The sequence below is a fragment of the Ambystoma mexicanum genome, chromosome 11, assembly GCF_040938575.1.
Source record: "Ambystoma mexicanum isolate Mex_15411 chromosome 11, UKY_AmexF1_1, whole genome shotgun sequence".
Taxonomy (NCBI): Eukaryota; Metazoa; Chordata; class Amphibia; order Caudata; family Ambystomatidae; genus Ambystoma; species Ambystoma mexicanum.
The window spans coordinates 335,634,118-335,658,630 of record NC_090934.1 but is presented as its reverse complement, the minus strand read 5'-3'; the positions used below and the strand labels follow the sequence as shown (position 1 = coordinate 335,658,630).

The 24,513-nt window shown below is 44.5% G+C and overlaps 1 protein-coding gene across 4 annotated transcripts in view; it reads right to left on the bottom strand.

The window, feature by feature from the left end:
• SCMH1 (Scm polycomb group protein homolog 1) overlaps positions 1–24,513 on the bottom strand; it is a 1,232,539-nt gene that overhangs the window by 460,874 nt on the left and 747,152 nt on the right. For all 4 annotated transcript variants that reach the window (XR_011279630.1, XM_069623049.1, XM_069623050.1 and 1 more), the window contains one exon: positions 18,899–19,099. Coding sequence is in view for 3 of the 4 variants with exons in the window: in XM_069623049.1 (XP_069479150.1) it covers positions 18,899–19,099 (201 nt within the window). In the remaining variant the exon portion in view is untranslated. The remainder of the gene's footprint in view (positions 1–18,898; positions 19,100–24,513) is intronic.

Here is a 24,513-nt window from a genome sequence, read left to right as displayed (position 1 = left end):
AATACCATTGGACCAAGTGTGTTTCCCAGGTCTATCTCTGGGAGTGCGTCCATTGATCATACCTAGGTTGCAAGAATCAAACAGCTTAAGCCATCCTAAGCCTTCAATCTCTATTTTGTCATGTGTCATTAAGCATGTTGCATGTAGTTTAGGGTTAGAAGATGCAAGTTGCCTGTCATATGGCAATTAAAATCCCCCAGAACAACCACTGCATCATTACCAGGCGTCAGCGACCAATAAGAAATTAGATCCTTTAAAGCTTCTTGTAAGGGTTCTCTGACTGCCGCCCCAGGTGGATTATACAATTTTATGAGAAGGAACCTACAGAGACCACTTTCTTCACTGTATTCCACCTCTACTGCCAGTAGATTCTCCTCAGATTTACACTGAATCCTACGAGATACAACTGTGTTAACCACCCCCGTAAGTAAGCCCCCATATGGGCGACCCTTGATACATCGTTTTTCAAAAGATTGATGCATGACAAAACCGTCCAATAATAAAGGGTCCATTGCCCAAGTCTCCTGAAGACAGATACAATTGTATTAGACAATAAGTCTACAGAACCGTCAGGCCTTAGTAAATGGGCAAAGCCTCTGCAGTTCCAAGTTAGTCGAGAGAAGGATCAGAGGTTCTGAAGGGCTCCCGCGAGGTATTCCAGAAGTGTTTTTAGGACTTGTTGTATTTCGGCCAGTGCTGAATTGTTCCCTGCCACTGGCTTGGGATCATTTATTGAGGGGCTCAGAGTGGTAGTGTCTCCCAGGTCGATACCCTGCTCACTCTCATTCGGATCCACATCGATGTCAATGTCCACTTCCCTCAATTCCTCTTTATATTTCCTAATCAGTCGAGCTGTCGATAAAATAGTACAGTGTAGAGCAGAGACATAGGAGTTGGGACCATTCAAAGGCTCGACAAGCAGGAAATCGTCAGATTTCAAGACACGAAGTTGTGGAATATAATAGAATAATAATAATTCCAAGCGTGCCAGCCAGGTGTTTTTGCTGCTCAAATATAAATTCTTAATGAAACAAATACGGTTCTCATTGGTCTCCTTGGATTCGCTCTGTTGGCCAGGCAATACAGAGACTAATGTGTCTTCCTCCTCAACCGACCCTGCGTATGGCACAGTTCTTGTAGGCGAGCAGAGTTCGAGCCCTGGTTCCGCAGCAACTATAAGGGGTTCATCTGAGTCCATACTGATAGATTTCTCTCCCGGCACCAGCCAGTCAGTAAGAAGATCTTTAGTCGTTGCCGCCCGTACGGCCGTTCTCGCTAGTCTTTTCCAAGCTTTTTTTTTTTACCGCGTCTCCAGCGCTATCTGTGGCACCACAATGGAGGGAGCAACATTTATTTTGTCTTTCTCGTTTTTAAGTGCCTTTTGTGCCAAATTACGCTGTTTTCGTGAAGGGAACGCATAGGCACTTATTTCTAGCTCTGGATCATCTTCACTCTTGAGGGGTACGTCATGGGCTGCCACACTGGGAATAGATTCAGGTGTCCCAGCGATAGCCCCTACTATATTTCCCTGGTCCTCCGTGCCCTCCACTAGATGTATGGCGGTAGATAAATTGACTTCCGCCTCTTCATGGGGATGTTCCTTCGGTTCTATTGCCTGGGTGAGGATGTTGGTATTTGTCAGAATACGCTGAGCCATTTGCAACAGAATCTTAAGTGCAAATTGAAGAGCAGCAACAGATGATTGCAGCTCTGCTATCTCAGCAGTGCCGTGATGTGGTCTAATATTCTCGTCACCCTCATTGTCCGGAACATCCTCCATAGATTGGGCAAAGCAGATAATCGACCCACTGAATTGTGCAAGCCGAGGGGAGTGCTCATGTTATTTCCAGTGGGGGGTATTATGCCACCAGTTGCCAATTGTGGTGTTTGTGCCGACATCTCTCTCTATATATTCAAACAGAGATCAAGGAGAGAGTTGTTGTCAATGTCGTCAAAATGTGTGGTGTTCAGAGAAATGTAGTCACTAGGGACGGGGGCTGCAATTTCCTCAATGGCGTTGGAATTAATTTCAGGGGGAAAAATTTGGTGATAGCACCTTGCACCACCAGCTTGGTGTATTTAGCATTCTTCTTTGGTTTGGGGCCATTCTTATGGGTCTCCCTGTTCTCCTTTGTGGGTTGGGTCTTAAGTTTTCCACAAATTGTAGATCGGGTGGGCCGACCGTTTCCCCCGCTGCATGTTGGCGCTATCGACGAGTGGCCACTAAGAATTCACTAGTCAGAGATAAGGGAATACTCTGATCAGGATTGCGGAGAGGTTACTAAAACCAAGGCGAGGAGTAATTGTTCCTCAAAGTCCCAAGGAGGAAGAAAACGGTATGTCAGCGTCCTCCCAAGCTGGCCAGGCTGTTCCTTTCCCTCGACGGCCAAAGTTAATGGTGAATAACAATGGTCAATTGCCCCAGATCAAAGGAAACAGCCCGCAGTCTCCGGGGCTTAAACACCAAGCCCAATGTTCCTCCCTGCCAGACCACAAGCCAATAGAGCTTGCTAAGAGCCGATGGAACAAGTCAGTAAACAAATGTGGCTAAGAATGGTGAGTCGCCTTAATAGCCAAAAAACTGTATATGTGCATAGATTGCACTTATAGAAGAAATAGTACCAAGAAAAAAAAAAAGAAAAAGAGAGAGAAGGGACGCCCCCCCCCAATATCATTCACCCTGCTCAACTCACCTCTCCTTCTGGCTCGAAGGAGAACAGGCCCAGTAAAGCGAGCCAGCTATCAAAGTGCTCAGTTTCAGCACCGTAGCTTGGTCAGTCTGCTCCAAACAATGGCCACACTGTACTGCCACACCATTGTTCGCTCAGGTCTGACCCCGGGCTCCTCTGCAGCCGCCGTCGTTGTTAGGGTCTCCCCTCGGCCCCTCCGCTAAGGAACACATGCAGGTGTCATCCAGGAGACATACGGCGGAATTCTGCCTCGGGAAGCAGGACCGCCTCGAGACACAGGCCCGCTGCGGGAACACCGCAGCAAGTTGGAAAAAAGGACCCTCGGCAGTGAGCTCACACACTACGTCAAGCCGCACCTCCATGCAACGGCACAAACACGAACGTTGCTAGAGGCCGCCTCCGACGTGTCAGTGGTACTCCTCTTACTTATGTTTTACAAAGGTCTGTTTTTTTTATCTAGTCAGGAGTTCCATGTCAAGAAGATACTAGCTATTTCTTTTAAGTGTTTTGTACGGCACACAGTCTAAGCAGGCCAATATCACAGGTTGGTGATAGGCTTATTGGCAAACTTGTCATACATTCATCTGTCTTTTTCAGTTTTAAAATGTGCTATTGCTACAGATGGAATAACAAAGTACCAATCTTTGTATTGAATGCAATTGAAAAAAACATGAACAATTACTGTTCTGGTGCTTTTAGATTTACCTTGATGATTGCCTTATTGAATACAAAGTCTTTAGCACTGGGTTTACCATCATACAAATAAATATATTAATGCTGGTTTACAGAACTAGTGACACCTAGTTCAGCGGTTTAAGTACCTGTTGCTCTGATCTTGGTTTGATCTGCAGGTCGCAGGTTCGAATCCCAAGGGCAACTCAGACTTTCTTCCTTCCGAAGTCGATAAAGGAGTACCAATTTCGATTGGGTAATTATAGAAATGTATGTAAATATGTCCTGATTAAAGAGCTATATAAAAACAAACTATTATACAATAAAAAATTATGTTTAAGTATTGAGTTTGCATGAGGTACACAAATCCAAGCTTCACCCAGGCACATGTTTGTGATCCATTGCAACTCAAATCAATTTCCAATTTACCAGCCCATGTATCAATATTGTCGAACCATCCAAGTGATTACATTCAGAGTACTTGTCAAAAACAGCATTCACACTTTTAACAGTGTATATTGTTGCTTCCCAAATAACGAAAATGAAAATTAATTTATCAAGAACCAGCACAACATTCTCATTTGGCCTTCAAAAGATTGATGATATTGCTGCCAATGGAGAACTGCCCTTTAGAGTTAGAGTTCCCCCTGTGAAAGTAATCTCTTCCGTTCAGTGTGCTCATTAGGAAACATGTGCAGTTCGCATGGATAAGTGCATTGAAATATAAGCCCGACTCCAGATCGTGAAGAACAAGGAGTAGGATATGTCCTGATTTGTTATGAATGGAGGCATGATCTTTATTGTAAAAAAAGTGTCTCTGAACCAATCTATGTGACCATACATTCAATTCTGCACTCAAATGTTAGCTAGTGTAGTTGAATCAGTGCAGGTGTGATTACCTTTCAAGCCTGTAAGATGGCTCAGCGGGTTTAACGCTAATTGCTGTGATCTGTGTTGGATCTGCAGGTCCAAGGTTCAAATCCCGGCAAGGCCAACTCAGCGTTTCATCCTTTCGAGGTCGATGAAAGAGTACCAACTGCGATTGGGTACTAATATGTCCTATGTAAAACGGTTTAATCTAATGCGTTATATAAAAAACACATTTTTATTATGTGATCCGAGTGTTTGTTTTAGGAAGAGTGAGGCCAAAGCAATCTGTATGCTCCTAAGACGGCTAATGACATATTAATGAAAACAGCTGACATATGGATCCCCAAAACAATGCTATTAGTGTTATCCAGATGGATCTAAATATGTCGATGAATACCCTAAGTTTCGGGCTACGAGGAAGATTCAAAGAGGTAGAACTTGTGCCACCAGATGCACTACTGGCCAGGATGGATGACACCTCACTTTATTCGAACATTCCATATGAAGATGGAATAGCTGCATGCAATGGTTTCCTGCAAAATACTGCCAGCAAGACAGACTCCCAATTAGAGCCATAACAGATCTCATGAGGTTCATGCTTACACACAATTTCTGCTTCAATGGAACACATTTCCTACAAAAGACAGCAACGGTCATGGTTAGGAAAGATGTCTCTTTAGGCAACTTTCCCACCCACCATTTTCTATGGACCCCAAACATTTTGCTTTTTTGAACCAGTCCTGACTTTTTTACAGGGTATTGAAGCCTTCAGCTGCATTTCCCTTGTCTTTTGCTCATTGTGTCTTGGGCAAACTGATCAGTCCTTCAGACTATCAGTACTGGGAAACTATTTCCCTTTTGTCTTTTTACTTTTTACCTATTCGGGTAACTATTCAACAGTGCACACAGGATCTCGCAATGCGGTGAAGTGGGGATACTTTTGAATTACCCATTTCTTTTAAACTTGGGATTTTTGGTTACTTTTATGTGTGCCTAAAGATAAGTTGGTGGCAGCAGAAACATTTTTACAATTGTTGTATTCTTTTTAGTGTGCGCATATGCGTTGTTCTGTGTCTGGCAAAAATAAGTGGAAAGTGCCCTAACATTTCCATGTCACAAAGATTTTTTGCTTGTTGTTTCTTCTCAGGTCAGGATATCCCACATATGTTCATGCATTCGGCCAGGAAAGCTGCAGCTTACGCGAGCTACTGCATGCCATTTGTGTGTGGACCTAGCAACTGGGGGCACTGTCTGGTCCCACTCCACAACTGTGGCGCCAGAGAGTCTAGGTGTGGGCATTATTGAATCCCACAGTGGTCCCTGACTGGACCACTGCTGGCTAGTTGAATGGTGCAGATCCTTCCGATTGGTGGGCTTGGACTTGCTTCCAGGTAGGATTTAGGATAAGAAGAGGACTGCTGCAGCCATTTCTTCAGATCAGCGTTGAAGCCAAGTATCCTGCGTAGAAGAGCAGCCGACTGAAGATCTGTAGGCGACTCCCAAAGAGGCCTGGTCTCCCTTCCTGCATTTGGCCCGGTGAAGCCCTGCTGGACTACCTGATCTGGACAGGCACTCTGCAGTGCTTCAACCCTTGGACTGGTGGAACCAAACAGTCTCAGCGCTCCTCGATGATACAGCCGTCCAGAGACTTCGGAAGAGTGCCTGGACCATCCAGTGGACTGGCCAGCTCTCCAAGAGCCTACCTTGCCGAAGCGTTGCTGTTCCGTGTTATAGCCTGTAACTTCGGTGGTCACTAGCTCATGCCACAAGTCGCCTTCCTGACGGTTTTAGCTTCCCAGCATCAAGGCATCCTGTCCTGGAAGGTCAGAAGCTTACCGTCTCCAGAGCTCTGGTCCTCTATAGGCTGGACTATTGCAACAGCCTTGTTCTAAATCTTCCAGCCTCTACGCTCCTTCCTCTACAACTTATCCAGAACAGGACTGCAAGGACTCAACCCAGGAATCGAATCTCTCCAGCTCTGAAATCTCTTAATTGGCACCTAGTTGTGGCAAGGAAGAAATTCAAGACCCTCTGCATTGTCCACAAGGCTTTTTGTGGCCTGGGACCGCACTACCTCCAACTCCTTTCTTCCTAAACAGCTCCCTAATCGTGCTTTCCGCTCATCCACCTCTAACTGTCTGAGGATCAGTCGCTTTTCCAAGCAGAGAGTGAGGGGCAGATCTCTTTCTTCGGCTTGGGCATCCCTCTGGAACAGCCTCCCTGCCTTTCAAACTTGAGCAGACTTTTCTCTTCGCTTCCGCTTCCTCTCTTCCTATCCCCTGCTGATGACCAGTCTTCTCCACGCACTGGTCACCTGGAAACCTTCTGAACTTGGGCCCAGGTCCCTGCATGTCCAGATACACCTTGCACTGCCTCTTGGCTCCCCCAGCACTTGTGGTCTGTATCTGTTAGCCCTACAGTGCCTTCTCTCTGTACTTATGAGCCACCCGTTGGCTGCACTTTATTACATGGAGTTTTTTAAAATTTTTACTACCTGCACTTCTCCCTCCCCCCCCCCACGCCCCGGCACCTCTCCCCTTCCACTTCCCTGCACTTGCGATCTGAATGAGACAAGGCCTAGAAAGATTGTTGTTTCATCCTCCCTCTGTCTCCCCCCACAGTCTTGTCACGCCTACAAACACTTGTGTGCAGGCTTATTATAAATGCCATATCATATCGTCTTCAACCGCGACTCAAAAGACGCCTGCCATAGTCACTGTGCAGTGACCGCTGGTGCCACTAGCCATACATTGGCAACAGGAGCACCAAATGGGAGATAAAAAGGACAGATTCATTGGTTTGAAACATGAGAGGCTTGGCAGAAGCAAGACTCATCTGTCATTTTTGAGCTCTGAAGATTGGTTTGAACACTGACAGTGAAATCTACTGTTTTTTATAAGTGTATGGAATTACAACAATTGTTAAATAATATGAAAGTGACAAGTAACCACAGATCACATACTACTATAAGTCTTTTCTTCATAAACACATACACAGCAGTCGCTGATGAACCAGAGTCAGCGCACATGCTGAGAATTAGAAACAAATAAAGGACAAGTGCAACCAATAAATTAGTATTGGACATAACAGATCGTGTTAAGTAAAGCTATATAACAATTTTGAACCTTAAAATTGACTGCTGGTATTTCAGTTACACTAATCATAGTTTGAGCAAAGATAATACCGCAGTAACCAAGTACTAATCTAGATATACGCAAAAATCAGGTTGCATAGACGATTTATCTAGCATCAAATTGCTGTGAAAAATATAAAAATTATTTTTAGAAATTTTCGCTCCCGATTGATGGCAATTAATCGTGCAATTAGGATAATTATATTCAGGATTTCAAGTGTCTCCAATAATGTGCAAAAACAAATGTTTATTTAATACTAAAATACGAGTACAGGAACGCATTAATGTCCTTCGTTTGTTCTAATGCTAGCTGTCCCAAAAGATGGCCGACAGGTGCATGACAACTAAGAAAGGACTACAATGTTGCCATGGCACCCGCCGAGAACACAAGCCTAATGTTCATTTGAAATTAGCGACCCTAGTATGAACACGGGTTGACAGACGAGACGTAATAGCCCAGCACAGAAGGTAAGCCATTTTAATGAGAGAGTTTACTGTTGCGCACAATTGCAGAACGGTATGGGAACGCTAATGGGAAATATTCATAACGAGCAGCGTTAGAAAGTGAAACGCTTGCGCGTGATCGCTGATGTGTTTAAAGAAAGCCGTGACCTTGACATTAGAATGTATAGCATGCATGCTTATATTCACATACGCCATTTCGAAGTAGAAACAGGTTTGCCTGCGTGCGCTTAGACACAAATTTATAATGGTCACCAAGAACGCTGTATATATGTGTATCAGCGTGCAGCACGGTTGCTAATGTGTTACCAGTATACACAACATTAGAATGTGGCAGTACGGACTGTAGTACATCATTTCGGATCAAAAACAGGTTCCAGTACATGCGGTTAAATATATGTACATTGTTTACTAAGTACGTTTCACGCACTCGTGTTATTGTGTTCAAATGAACACATTGTGAATACTAGTCACAAATAACTGTATGGCCAAATCGATTAACAATAACAGGTAATTAGAGTTATTTCTCTCTGTAGGGATCTAGCCCGGTTAGAACTACAAGCACAGACGGCAGCATATAAATCACATGTGTACCAAGTAAACAGGTAACATTACAACTTAATCCAAATGTGCAAGCATTATAACAAACAGATAATGGGCAAATGGTGTTGGTTTTCAGTTTTTAACACATATTGTTAATAATGTTGGAATCGACTGTTTTGAATCATTTAATTTCATAGCAAAAATCAAAAAAGGGCAAGTGGCCAAATATGAAATGGAAGTCACTTGGAGTTTCAGAATAAGCAGTTTTAAAAAACAGTCTGGTACAAGACGTTTGTACTAATCAGAATCCATTTTTATCTTTTATGTTCTTTTTGATTCCCTAAACTTCCTACCCTTTACCCATCCCTTCTCATCTCTGTTTTATATCCAATTTATGACATGTGATAATGTTTGGACAATGAACTGTATATTATATTTTTCATTATGTCTTTCTTTGATTTTTGATTTCTGTTTCACAATATGTGATTATGATTTATGTTTGAAATATTCATGCAATAACCCGCCTTGGTTTGAGAAAGGCACCTGAGTTTGCCGAAACACGTCTTACCAGAAAGGACACCTTGCAAACTATCCAATAAGAACATTTCAGAATTATATGAGAAAATAAAATATATTTCTGGATTAAACTCATGACACAAGTTGGCGAATTTGTACAAAGGAGAGTTCTAATCATATATTATCATCGTTGTGATTTGGTTTCATTCTGCTGCATCATTACTTGCCTTTGTTTGTGTTAAGTTACTGGATACATTCCTACAAACCTAAAGGTCACTGTACATATGTTTTATAATTGAGTGTTGTGTAACAGTGTTACCTGCTTATTTAATTTCTAAGTGTATGTTTTTGGGCCTACCTGTATTTGTGTACTTACCTGTCTACATTGAATTTGTGAATGCTTCACTGTGTGGACTGATGGTGGACCACTGACCCCACTCACTTTCTCCTGAGATTAATCATTGACCACTCTTCACACTTACATTGATTGTGTTTGGTTAACCTCTCAGTGTAGCCCTGTTCCCCAGAACAAGGGGGCATTCTATAATCTGTCTACCAGGCCAGATTGTAGAAATCCACTGTAACAGTCATGGGCACAACAACGGCACCCCAGTATGCAAACCTTTTCATGGCAGAACTTTAGCAGCTACTATCACAGAAACCACTAACATGCATGCAGTACATCGCTGTCATTTTCTTATTTTGACAGGTGAACATTCCTTGAAGCAATTCTATGAATTCCTAAATGGCTGCGACCACTACATATGCCAAGGTGAGAAAACACTTCCTGGACACCACAATTTCTGTTGGAAAAAACAGTCACCTAGAAAAAGCTTATACAGGAAATCAACAGACAGGAATAAATCCCTCCATAGGACAAAGTTCCATCCAAGCCACACACAACCGACTTATCTACAATGGACAACCAACTTGCCACACTGTGTATGTACATCATTCTTGCACAAGGACCACTCAGCCAGACACATTGACGGGGAATTTGATCAGGCATTGAGAATACCCACAAATGACTTGTTCCACTACAGATTAAAGACAGTGAAACAACTGAAGGTTGTCATGTATCATCCAGCACTAACACAACTGAACAGAATTGTTAGCGATCTACAATCAAAATTTAACAGAGATAAGGAGCTGAGGAATATTTTCAAGGAGACCTCTTTAATTGCATACAAAACAACTGACAAGTCTAGAATGGTCCCTTAGTTGAAGCACATTTATACCAGATCAGGAACAAATCAGTAAAGGTATATCCCAGTGTAATGTTAGGAGATGCAAAACCTGACAACACACCTGAAACGAATCAGCTGTAACAACTCCACAGAACCAAATATTAAAGATATAAGGGACAAAGAATTGCAAATCATCCAATGTGGCATACACCATTCAATGCAAGATATGTCACAAGGAACATATGCTGGTGAAGCTTGCAAGGCACTACATTAAAGAATAAACCTACACAAACACACTATCTTAAACCGCAAAACAGAAACACTAGTTTCTGTCAACACTTCACACAGGAAGGGCACACAATGCAGGACCCGTCACCGGTTTCCATGTCATTTCATTGACAGGAATCACTTCTTGGTAATTTACAACAAAGTAATTCCTTTGAAAATTTACATCGAATGTTTTAATTTTTTATTTTGGAGGGGGTCCCTCCTACACCCTCCTTCCCCGTCATTACTACCCCTTACGAAAACCCTCCCCACCTCTTTTTTACCCATTAACCCTTACATACCCATATTTTTCTATGAACTTTGGAATGAATTACTTTGTAGCAAATTACCATGAAGTAATTCCTGTCGATGAATGAACGGGATACCATGTTGGTGATGGTACTGTAAGGTGGACTCTCAAACACCACCCAAAGAAGAACAGGGGATCTCAAGTATCTAAAGCTTCTCAACCTGAACATGCTTTTCTGAACACAGACACAGGATTTATGTTTGTTTTGTTTGTTTTATTATTTATAATGCGCGGATGTACTCAGGGGTATCAGGGCGCAGCATTTACAAGAATATGCGAAGCTTAGTTACAAAATATAAAATGTACATATTGACAATGGGAATATATACAAAGCCTAATGAGGGAAAAAGGCAATATATACAGTATATACAAGTGTACAAAGTAGGCACACGTGGTTACAATGGGTGCGGATAGCATGAAGGGATAGCCTTGGCACTTAGCTATCTTGGTGGTCCTTTTATTTCATCCATGAAACTACCTTGGATCGGAAATTCAGGTAGGGCATGCCTACTCTAAGGTTGGGAGACGAGGAGTTCCACAGTTTGGCTGCTTTTACCGGGAAGCTGTTACCCCCTATGGTGGCAAGTTTGAAGTTTTGGACAGAGAGGCAGTCTTTGTATGCAATTCTGAGTGGTCTTGAGGAAGCTTGTCTATGGAATCTGTTAATCAAGTAGATCGGGGCGGCATTGTTAAGAGATTTGTAGGTAAGGGATGCCGTTTTTAGGAGAATTTTGTCTCTAGTGGAGAGCCAATTGTTCTGTTGGCTAAATCCTGAGATGTGCTCTCATCTGGGGATGCCTAGGGCTGCTCTCAGGGCGTTTTTTTGGAGGGTTTGTAGCTTGCTGGTGGTAGCCTTGGAGGTTCCCAGGTAAAGGGCGTTGCAATAATCAAGGCGGGATAGTATGATTGTTTATTTATATAGAGCCTATACACAATGTGTTTCAAAGCGCTTCAAGGCAAGGGAGGGAACAAGGGAAAATACAACCACATTCTTACAGGCCATGAACAGTAAGGATGTGAAATTAACTATCGTACTCGGCCTAACGACATTTCAGATAGTGCAAGAGCTGAGACATAGATAAGGAAGGGAGAGGGAGAGTGGGAAGGAAATGGAAACAGACAGGCGACTACCATACTAGGCCTGACAACATTTCTGGTAGAGCCGGAGAAAAACAAAAGGTGAGGGAGAGGGGTGCAGAAATGGAGGGGAGGAACAAAACAAGCGACTATCATACTAGGCCGGACGACATTTCAGATCGTGCTGGAGGGGTTGTGGGGGGGGGACAGTAATGGGAGGATGGAGGAAACAGACAAGGTTGCTATCATATTAGGTCCAGGGACAATTCTGATAGAGTAAGTGCATAGAAGAAAGTAAGGGCAGGAGATAGGAAAAGGGAGAAGGGAGAGGAGGAGAGAACAGAGAGAAAGCAGTCAAAAAGAGTGGAGAAGCAAGAGTGGAGAGCGAATACAATTGCAGAAGTCAGTAGTAACACATAATGTTGCAAGCCAGGATACAAGATGAAGATGGGAATAGCATGATTCAGGGCCACCATGAGTACAAGATGCAAAGGAAGTCCAGCATGAGAGTTGAGAAAGAGTGACGCACCGTGAATGAATGATGCACCGTGAATGAATGAAGTCCATAAAATTCAAATCCAGCATTGGCCACAAGGCGGTGATGGTGAAGTAAGGCACCAGGTGGGCGGGGCTTGCTAAGTGGTGAAAAAGAGCAGCAGGCAGGAAGGCACCAGGTGGGCGGGGCTTATGCCAGGTGACCTAGATCCACTTTCACATGCTCCCCATCTGCAAAGGAAAAGAAGCTGGAGGGCTCCTTAAGTAGGGAAACAAAGCGGCAAGCAGGAATGCACACGGTGGGCGTGGCTTGCTAAGTGGTGAAAAAGAGCGGGGAGCAGGAAGGCACCAGGTGGGCGGGGCTTGCTAAGCGGTGAAAAAGAGCGGCAGGCAGGATTGAAGGCACCAGGTGGGCGGGGCTTGCTAAGTGGTGAAAAAGAGCAGGAAGGCACCACGTGGGCGGGGCTTGCTAAGTGGTGAAAAAGAGCGGCAAGCAGGAAGGCACCAGTTGGGCGGGGCTTGCTAAGTAGTGAAAAAGAGCGGCAGGCAGGAAGGCACTAGGTGGGCGGGGCTTAGGCCAGGTGACCTAAATCCACTTGCACCTGCTCCCCCATCTAGTAGAAGGGCTCTAGCGAGTGTGAGGCAGCTAGTGTCTGACAGAAATGGTTTGGCTGCGTGGATTAATTTGCATATGTATGCAGATGAGGATCCCAGGGAACTCAGTTGTCATTTGAAGGAAAAGTTAGAATCCAAGTAGAATCCCAGTGTTTTGACCTCCTGTCCAACTTTGATGTTGTTCCCATCTATCATGAAGGAGTTGTAAGCCGGGCTAAGTTTCTTTAAACTTGACGTGGTACCCAGGACGATAAGCTCCGTTTTCTCATCATTCAGGCATAGTCCGTGAGTGGCCATCCATGCCTGAATGATGATATACACCCTATTTAGCAAGGCCAAATCCTTTCCATAATCTCCAGAAAGCGGAAGGCGGATATGGGTATCATCTGCGTAATTAGTGTAGGTGATACCGAAATGATCGAAATCATCGATAGGGGGCTTGGTAAATAAGTTGTACAGTGTGGGGGAGATGCAGGACCCCTGTGAGACACCACAGGTGATGGGTATGGGGTCTGCTGCAACAGTAGGAGAGAAGACCCTCATAGTTCTTCCGTTAAGGAATGAAGTGCCCTCATGGTTCTTCCGTTAAGGAATGAAGTGATCCAGGTAATGTCCTCGGGAGAGAAGTGTGGTGCTGTGTGGAGGTGTGAGCATAAAACAGAATGGTCGACCAAATCGAAAGCTGCAGAGAGGTCAAGGAGGAGGAGCAAGGCAACTTGCCCCTTGTCCCTGAATGTATCAATCTGGGCTTTCAGGTCAATGAGTGCAGTTTCAGTCCCGTGTTGAGGACCGAACCCTGACTGTCTGGATCCTAAGAGGTGGTGTTCTTCCAGGTGCTTCTGTATTTGTACATAGGCAACCTTGTCTAAGATTTTGAGTAGGAAGGGAACAGTCGTTATGGGTCGGTAATTTGTGGGTATGGCTGGGTCAAGAGTGTTTTTTTTTTAGTAATGGAAGTACCCAGGATTGATCTCCCTGGCAATTAGATGGTTTCAAGGACAGGATAATTTTTTCTACGTCAAGAGTGTCGACTTTAGAAAACTTGAAGCGGATGAGATCTGTGGTCGTGAGCTTGTCCGGAGTTTTGGATGGGAGAGTGTCTTTTAGGGCAGCTTTTTTGCTAGAAATTTTGCTTTGAAGTGTCACGACCTTATTTGCCAAGGCATTTTGAATTTCTGAACTCCAGTTTTTATCTTTGGTGCAAGTATCAGGGGGTATTATGGGGGTTTCTACTTCTTTAAGTATAGAGAAGAGTTCTTTCATATTAGATTTAGATGGAGTGTCAAAGGAGGTTCGTTTAGCCAGGTAGATTTCTTTTTTTTTTTAAATGCAGCTAGTTTGGAAAGTTTGAGTTTGTTTGTGGGTGAGGGGGATTTTTTCCAGGTGGCCTTGCAGTTTTTTTTTTGCTGCCTTAGGTTTTTGAGGTTTGAGGAATGGTGTGTACCATTTGTTAAGGTGCGTTTTCGGTTTACTGGGTCTGAGTTTAAGTGGGGCGATGAGGTCCAACGAGGTAGCCATAACCTTGTTGTATTCTTCAACCAGGATTTCTGGGTCCAGGTTATCGGGGAGTGTGTTAAGTGTGGGGAGTAGATTCAGGATGAGTCTTTCTGATCTAATGTTCTTCTTGTTTCTGGTGAGAGTGGGGGGGGGAGCCGTAGTGATGGGCAGAGGTGGGGGTCTGTCAGTGGACAATAAGAACGATACCAGGTGGTGGTCGGTCCAAATTAGTGGTGAGATATTTGTGATGTTCGCTAGGCAGTTATGGTCGGCCACCTAATCAAGTATTCTACCTTTCGAATGAGTGGGTGCCATACTTCTTTGCGCAAAGCCTAGTTCAGTAAGAGTGTTAACTATAGTACTGGCTATTTGGTCTCCCGGGTCATTGTAGCCCATGTTAAAGTCTCCCAGGGTGAGAACTTGAGAAGAGCTTTTGAGATTACTGGATATGGCGTTGAGGTCTTCATCAAAGGTGCTGATGGGGCCTGGCGGGCGGTAAATCAAATGGATATTGAGGGTTTGGGTATTAGTAAGTGGGACTTTGACTGATAGTGTTTCGCATGTGAGGACATTGGTGGAAGTTGCGAGTCTCATGTTCAGACTACATTTGTGTATAATGGCGACACCCCCTCCTCTGGAGTTGGGGCGATCTTGCCTCAGGATAGAGTAGTTATCTGGGACTGCTAAAATGAGCATGGGGCCTGCTGCAGGGTGTAGCCAAGTCTCAGTAATAGTGAGGAAATTGAGATCTTCTTTAAGGATCAGGTCTGCGATTTCTGTGGCATGAGCTACTAACGATCTGGTGTTGATCAGGGCTCCCTTGATTTAGAGCTGTCTGTGTTTTTAGTAGTAGTCATATAGTCCTGTGTTGATTCGAGAGTGCCCTGACTGGGGAGGTTGTGAGGGAGTCTGGGGATGAGGTTGTAGGGTGGATTAGAAGTTTTAGTGGAAGAACTAGATCGAAGCGGCTGCTCTTTGGAATTCTGTGAGGTGGGCAGTGAGTGGGCGAGAGGCTCATAGATTTTGGCTAGTCTACCTCCAAGTCCTAGGTTCCTATCTGTGGTAGTACGAGGGAGACTGGTGGGTAGCAACTGAGGGTTGTTTATGTCTAAGTATGGTGCCTGATTGTTAAACATGGTTGGAGAAGGCATGTTGGGTAAATGTGGAGCCATCTTAAGCTGAATTACAATGTTTAGGAAGATGAGGACGCAGGCAAACAGGCTAGTAGTGGATGGACATACTAAGTAGTGATAAGGTTATTGGTGGGCTGGGGAATAGGGTTAGTTAACATACATGTCAACCCTCCCGATTTAGGCGGGAGACTCCCGATTATTCAGTTAAAAATAATGCTATTTTTAACTGTCTCCCGGCTAGAATCATAGTAACCCCAAGGCAGTCTTATGGGAAAACTGCATTCTCTCGATTTGTGTTGTGAAATCTCCCTTTCAGGGGCTCCTCAATGTTGGCATGTCTGAGTTAACGCCAGTTAGACCAGTGTGCATTTATATTATGAACCTGGGATAGAAGTTCCACAATTTGACTGAAATGCTCTAAGGTTACACCTGGTTTGGAATTGAATAGTTTGGCTAAAAGCCCTAAGCGACACCTACAAGTTGGGCTATTGCAATGTGGCTGAGGAACACTAAAAGCACATGGGTTTAGGTAACAAGTGGTTAAGAAGCACTATGTAGCCTCTGAGTATGAGGTGGGTGATATAACTAGAATGCCTAGAGTACCTCCTATATTAGAGATACAAGGCTAAGTTGCTAGAGATGCTTATGGTGTCACCTAAATAAAGTAAAGCAGTGTGGCTAGGCAGCAGTGTGTAACACCTGGCTGAAATGCATAGAACACCATCTAAGTTCAAATGAGGCAGGAGGTCTAAAGTACATGAATACCATCTAAATTCGAAATATGTCAATGAGGCTAAAAAGACATGGAACTCCATCTAAATTCGAAATATGGCAATCAGGCTGAAAATACATGGCGCGCCAACTAAATTCGAAATATGGCAATGAGGCTAGAATGCATAAAGCACCATCTAAATTCAAATGAGGCAGGCAGGCTAAAGTACATAGAACACCATCTAAATTCGAATATGGCAATGAAGTATGGCAATGAGGCTGTACACAAACACAGAGTTTACAGTACCAGTGGGAGGCGCGATATACTGAATACAATAAACTGCCCTTCGATATCGAGGGGTGGCAAACTATGTTTAGAACAGTATGCTTCCAATAGTGCAGCTAGTGGAGCAAGCTGTCCTAACATTTCCTGGGTGGCTATGTGAGGTATGGACTGCATATACAGAGGCAAGCCTGCAACGCTCACACAATAGGCAGAGTTCGTCGTGCATATTTGATTGCCAAGGATACGCTTTAAATGTCTATTGTAGTATTCTCGGGTCAGAGTGTGGGCCCAACTTGGTACCTGTGGCAGACAAAGCCACAGTGAGTCAGAGTACTTACGGGGAAGTGGGGGGCCGCTCGTCCAGCCGCGTTCTGTCGCGGACAGGAGCAGACAGGCCCTTTGGCTCGCCCTTCGGCTTACGCCTATCGGCGAAGCCGGGGGTGGGTGTAGGGTGCGGCAGCCAATCCGAGGCTGGGGCAGCTGCTGATCGATGCAGGAGCGGCTCAGATGTTGCCAGGAAGTGCGGCCATTGACCGCGCTGGATTCAATGGCGGCCGATTGCCGGATGAATGCCTGGCCAGTGATGTGGGCTCCGAAATGGCAAACGAGTCCATTTATTGTGATAGTAGGCACAAAAGAATAATTGTGGTGGCGCTATCAGAGGAAATAATTTTTGGCCCCCACCTTGCAGTCTAGCAATGTGGATGCGGCGGAAGGCTCATCTCTCGTCAGGGGTACTGGCAAGGGGGGAGAGAAGGCTCCTGCCCTCTCCTCCCTGCACGGCTTCTCAAATGATGTCGGGATTCATAGCAGACAGGCCCTTTGGCTCGCCCTTTGGCTTACGCCCATCAGTGAAGCCGGGTGGCGGGTGTAGGGTGCGGCAGCCAATGCGAAGCTTGGGCAGCTGCTGATCGATGCAGGAGCGGCTCAGATATTGCCAGGAAGTGCGGCCATTGAACGCTTTGGATTCAATGGCAGCCGATTGCCGGATGAATGCCTGGCCAGTGATGTGGGCTCCGAAATGGCAAACGAGTCCATTTATTTTGATAGTAGGCACAAAAGAATAATTGTGGTGGCGCTATCAGAGCAAATAATTTTTGGCCCCCACCTTGCAGTCTATCAATGTGGATGCGGCGGAAAGCTCATCTCACGTCAGGGGTGCTGGTAAGGGGGAGAGAAGGCTCCTGCCCTCTCCTCCCTGCGCGGCTATGGCACACTATGGTCTACTTTGAGCCTGGGGCCTTCAAGGCAACCGCATCGAGAATACCAGAAGATGACCTGCAGTTACCGCCTCTCAGATGTGACTGTTGGACACAATGGTTCAGAAACCCAAATGAGTAAGTACATAGGCATCATATATGGTGATTTTGGATGTCTGAGCACACATGACTGGTGCCCATTATCGAAAAAGAGGAATGCCCAGCGAACAGAGGAAAGTCACCATTCTAACAGCGGTAACATTTTTGTATTTGCCACTGTATGCAAGTCAGTAAGGCATTGTCAAACATGAGGCAAAACTAGGGTACGTTTGGACATGGAACCTTGGAAGCATAGGGAATACTTCTGTATTAGTTCAACCACAGGCATTCAAGTAGGCCTAAGTATTTCTGGTTGACCTACTGTATGACCATAGTACAGCATGGAGGCTGCAAAAACATACACTAACCTCTGAAAATGTTTTAATCCGAACACACTGGTGCATGGTGCTTTTCGTAGTCTGAGTATTACAGTCACTGCAACCATTTATTTGTCTGTGGCCGCCAGGAAGGTGCTAATACCCAAGAGGCTGGTTAATACACTGGAAATTTAAGATGACTGCACATGTGAAAAACCTTAGACTGTGCAGGGAAGTCATAAAAAGCATATCCTTTCTTTCTCAAACGGTGTGCCTTTAAATATAACATTTTGAAATTTTCTACAATAGTATCAGTATTTCTATCATATTGAGATCTACTCAAGTGTTGGACACAAAGCATTACTTGCAAAACATTGTCTCAATAACGTGACTCTGCATGTTTGAATATGTGTGTGTTTCCTTCTAATTGTATGGTCCTTTAGATGAAAGGGTCAAGAAGGACTGAATTCATTGAATACCTCTTTCTGCAGCCAACCAAGTTTAAAGTGGCAGAATCCTTCAAATGTAAAAGCAATGTCCAGCTCTGTGTGTGATTTTCTTTGTTGCTCATTTATCATGTGACCACCATCCGATGAAGTCGCCGTCTCTGGGATTTTGAAATCTAATGAAACTACCATCTCAGTCAGCATACTATTTTCAGTTAGTCCAAGACAGGATATCAAAACTTGGATTTTGTTTGCTTTTAAAACTGGAATAACACAGGACCAAACTCTTTTTCTGGACTTTGGAGATTGAAAATCTTAACTAACAATTAATCTATTTAATATTGGAAAAATGAACAAAAAACCAATGTCTTACCAGAAATTACTTCGCCACCATGTCCTTGCTTAAGGAATGAGAAAACGGTTTTCTGGTGATAAGCACAGTCAATGCAGGCTTGCACTGCTTGTTGAAGGACAACAGATGCTTGAGCAGGCCCAAAGTGATCTGGTAAATGCTGTACTCTCTTCTTATCCAAATGCGGTCCTGTATTGCCATTTTTGTTCAAGTAAATACACACTGAAAAGAGCAAGTAGACATTTTAGAGACTAAACAATCAAAATAGGTTCATATGCTGTAAAGAGACTGTAAACATATACAGGAGGAATTCAAATGTTTACCCTGTCGATTCTTCAGTAGTTTGATAGTGTGAAAACTAGCACACAACTCCACCTGAAGTACTGTAAAATAATCTTTTTCGAGGGTCTTTTCATACCAGAGTCCTTTTCCTTCTGCGGTGCAGGCACTGTGCATGGTAGAGAGAAAATATTTCTACCACTCGCTCTTTGGCACAGCTCCACACCACACCTCTGCAACCACCCTCTCCCGATGAGTTAACCACTGTGAAGCTGAGCAAGGTTTCACAAATGGTTATTTCATGGTGGATGCACCAGGTTAGAGGTGATGCAGAATTTTCCTGTGAAAACCTAACGATCAGGAGGGTTTGGCTGTCAGCAGAACTGTCATATTGTTCTTCTCCAGGTTTAGCTGCAGTCACCTCACATGCATGGTGTAAATCAGAAAATTATGTAAGGCAAGGGTGGAGGCAGCATGACCAAGCACATGTGGGAGGAAAAAACATGTGGGCCAAAGGGGCAGGAACACGCATAGAGATGAAAACCTAGGGACACATAAGAGAAACAGGATTCTTGATAAGGTACATGGGGTTGAAGGAGGAAAAGCAGTGCTACTCGAGAAAATCTCAAGGTTGTTGTGGGGGGTCTCCTCCTGACTGAAAACAACAGAGCACAGTGCATTCAAGCTCTATAACACCGGGTCAAAAAGGAAAAAGAACATGGTAATAAGCATGGCGATGAAGGAGGTAGCAGGGGTAGGCAAAGTAAGGAGGGAAAAAAGAGGGGGAGAAAGAATGCGAACTAGGGGGTGCGGCAGATCATAGAAAGGAAAGGGAGATTAGGAGCACAGAAGAAAACAGCTTGGCAATGGGAATAGGCACAAGCAATTAAGTAAACGATGGAGGTGATTTTCCTCCACCGATCCTGCCAATAGTTTTATATTCAAGGGGCGGGAAAAATAGGGAGATTTTCCTCCTTCCTAATTGATTGATGAAAGTGAATTAATGTTTTTCGAAGCACAAGGGTTGGGGTTCACTAAACCACCTGACAAACCAAAGTGCTTTTACTTGAGAAGAACGATCGTTTTTACTTACCTCACCTAACCTGCACTGCGAGCTGTGAAGGGGCTCTTGCAGGTGCTCGAATGCTGCATGGAGGAGGCGGGGCTTGTGCTCATCACGTGACCCATCACGTGACTCATCTCAGCGTTAAAGCGCACTGCCCACTGCGAGCTGTAAAGGGGCTCCTGCAGGTGCTCGAACGCTGCTTGGAGGAGGCGAGGCTTGCGCTCATCACGTGACTCATCTCAGCGTTAAAGCGCACTGCCATCCGCCCGAGCGGTGTGTATCCTGACAAACCAAAGTGCTTTTACTTGAGAAGATCGATCGTTTTTACTTACCTCACCTAACCTGCACTGCGAGCTGTGAAGGGGCTCTTGCAGGTGCTCGAATGCTGCTTGGAGGAGGCAGGGCTTGCACTCATCACGTGACCCATCACGTGACTCATCTAAGCGTTAAAGCGCACTGCCCACTGCGAGCTGTGAAGGGGCTCCTGCAGGTGCTCGATCGCTGCTTGGAGGAGGCGGGGCTTGCGCTCATCACGTGACTCATCTCAGCATTAAAGCGCACTGCCATCTGCCCGAGCGGCGTGTATCCTGACAAACCAAAGTGCTTTTACTTGAGAAGAACGATCGTTTTTACTTACCTCACCTAACCTGCACTGCGAGCTGTGAAGGGGCTCTTGCAGGTGCTCGAACGCTGCTTGGAGGAGGCAGGGCTTGCGCTCATCACGTGACCCATCACATGACTCATCTCAGTGTTAAAGCGCACTGCCCACTGCGAGCTGTGAAGGGGCTCCTGCAGGTGCTCGAACGCTGCTTGGAGGAGGCGGGGCTTGCGCTCATCACGTGACTCATCTCAGCGTTACAGCGCACTGCCATCCGCCCGAGCGGCGTGTATCCTGACAAACCAAAGTGCTTTTACTTGAGAAGAACGATTGTTTTTACTTACCTCACCTAACCTGCACTGCGAGCTATGAAGGGGCTCTTGCAGGTGCTCGAACGCTGCTTGGAGGAGGTGGGGCTTGCGCTCATCACGTGACCCATCACGTGACACATATCAGGGTTAAAAGCGCACTGCCATCCACCCTTGCGGCGCCAAGCCCGGAGGAGACAAGCCCGCTGGCTGTTGTGCTGCTGTTAGGTGCTGGTGGCAGCTCACCCGATTGGGAGACTGCGGAGGTATTCCCTCTTTGATCCCTTCCGGGCAGCTTGCCTTTATTAAGCGCCTCGAGTAATTGCGCTGCACAAGATATTTGAACAGTCTTCTGGCTTTTTGTAACTATCATGGTAGCTCGCAAATTCACGCAGAAAACCGACATGCCCGAAAATATGGTGGGTCATGTGAGCACGGTGGCCGGTTTATCATTAAAACAGTCAATTTTACCATTTGCAACTTCCATTGGTTCCAAGCCATCAACTTTCAAAATCTCTCTCATCTTGGGTAGATTGTCATCGGCGGTATGCACTTCTCCCAGGTGAGGCATTGCTGGTTGCGTCTCAAGAAGCCCCAATTCTTCCCCCAGCCATGACCAACAGTGGGGAACAAGATTTGCCACCTGTCGTGGCTGAAATCCTTTCTAAGGTCCCCGAATCTAATAAGCTACTTCGACCAAAAACTCTCCACCCCCCGCCCCCAGGTGTTGAGACAAGCCACATCAATCTTGACAGATGCGCAAGTAATTATTCCATTGCGGAAGTCACTGACATAACTTTAGAAGCCGCCTGTCTTGCAGGCGAACGACAGGCTCATACTCACATGAAACTAACCAGCCCTGACCTGGTTAACTTAGCTACTGATGATATTACCAGTAGCAAACTACAAGGCACACTAACCACAACGCTCCCCATGAAACCTGTGCTGTGCTCAGTGGCTGCCCAAGTGCAACTACGCCAAGCTCACAAGCAACTCTGCATGACGGGTGAGGTCGATGATGATGCCTTAGAGTTTATGGATTTGTCTAACAATTCCTCTTGTCCCACATCTGACGTACTCTATATATGTTCAAATACAGGGGATCTAATACAGTTGCAGGAAGAGCTCTCACATAATATTACTATTATTCCTGCTAAAAACCTTCTTTCACCACAATCCACTCCTATCAATTCCTCAGTTAACTTGAACAAATCCCATATTGATATTGTAAATGAATCACCATCCTTCATAGCCCTTACTCCTCGTACAAGATTCCGAGAAGACGGCAAGATATCAGAACTCTTTATAGATAAAGCCCAGGACAAGCGCTTCTCATTTCCAGAGGCCACAGCTCTGAATAACACCTTGAGTGCAATGAACACTGCCTTATTGACCATTGCAAAGTTGTATGAGGTCCTAGACAATAAGGTTACTCGCCAATCAATGCGCATAGAGCAATATTTCAATAAGGATCATCAAGATAATTGTATACACAATGCATCAATAAATCCCATCAATTTAACGGCAGTAGATCCTGTCAATCTGATCCAGGCGAACAAGTGCCTTCAACCTGTACAAACATTAGTGGTTGACAAAGACAAGTCCAATATTTTAGCAGACGGTACTAATGCCTGTCATACTCTACCTCTCCAGAAAAACTCAAACATTTTTGAATTATTTGCACCAACTGTCACCAATCCCTTACCCAAATCCTCTACCTCTCGTCGCTCGAGAAAAGATTGGAAAAGAATGAAAAGAGCTGTGCAAAAAACAAATTCTTGTATAAAAGTTAAGGAGAATTCTCGAAAGTTTATTAAAATTCAATCTCGATTAAAAAAGTCTGTAATGCCACTTATCCCGGAAGTTCCAACCAATGTGATTTCAGCGACATTACCACATCAACCACTTGACGATCTGATAGCCTTAGCAAAGCAGGCAGTCATTCCCGCTGTCATGCCTCTATCTATGTTTCAAACTAAATCCGATTCTGGGACACTCATGCCGCCTGATTCAAGAATACTAAAAGGCATCATCCCATCCACGTCAGCAGCCACCGTACCAGATCACATTGTACATGTTGAATCAGTCATCGCACAATTAAGAGAAGAAATAAGAGCTTCGATTAATGCTTATACTGCGCATTCCTCCTTGCCTTCGCAATTAACTCTTCCATCACACTTAGATCAATCACAAGGCATATTGAAGTTAACCACGCAGTCACCCAGGAGTCATACTGAGCTACTCCCTATACCAAAGCTTGCTACTGCATGCTTGCCCATTAGCACGTAGGCAGAATATGTACAATCTATTGTAGTCGAGCCTGAAAAAACTGCACAAATGCAAGCAACCTCTGTAATAAAGCCTATACCAACATTAAAACAAGATCTAAGGGAATATATTAAATCTTCGATTGAATCTTGTTTTTCGGAATTGAAGGCCAGTAGTCAGGACCACAAATTAACATCTGCAGCTCTTTCCTTGAAAACAAATGTAGCTCAACAAAATTGTAAAATATCAAAAAAACAGCCGAATCAGGCTTTGATCCATTCCATGCTTTGTGAAACAAGTATGCAAGAGTTAATTGTGAGTCCTCAAAATTTGTGTTCCATTGGTAAACCGTAATTATATTCATTGAATATGAAATTTCGTGCAGCACCATTTCCAACGTATGTTCTTAACAGATCTAGTATATTGAAAATCTGTGCTGATATTGTGACTCTTAAAGACCCATCTACCATTGACATTGAATTTATAGAGTTTGTCAATCAAGATGACTTGTCGGAAGCTAAAATACATGTACGTTCAGGTCTGGTGTTTAACATGTTGTGGCAGGCGCGAATGTCATTATTTGACTTGGGATTCATTTTGTCTGAAAATATTAAACCAGCTATTGACAAAATGGAGAGAGTCCCGAGTCCCAACGTACAAATCAAAACAGCTTGCCACAACCCAAAATCTAATCCTCTATCATGCTTCCCTAGTCACAGGACCCCAAGTGCATGTGAATCATTCATAACTAACCCTTAAACAAGATGCTGTTAGCTTGTTGTGTTGGAACACCAGAGGTCACACTCACTTTATAAATTCAGCCACAAGAGACCTGCATCGATTTGATATTGTAGCTTTGCAGGAAACATGGATTACGACTGCTCCAATTTGTGCTTCACATACAATTATTTCATCATTTGCGGTCAAAAATTCCATGGGACGCTCGGGTGGCTTGCTGCTAGCAGTTAAGCATGAAAGTGGCTTTAAAGTGGTCCAGTATCCCTCATCATCCCCATACTTCCAAGTAGTTAAAGGCATGGTCTAGTAAAACTTTTTATTGTCCCTACGGGTCGGCCATGTTTTTTTAAGCCTAAGTGGCTCGATTTTAGAAAACTTT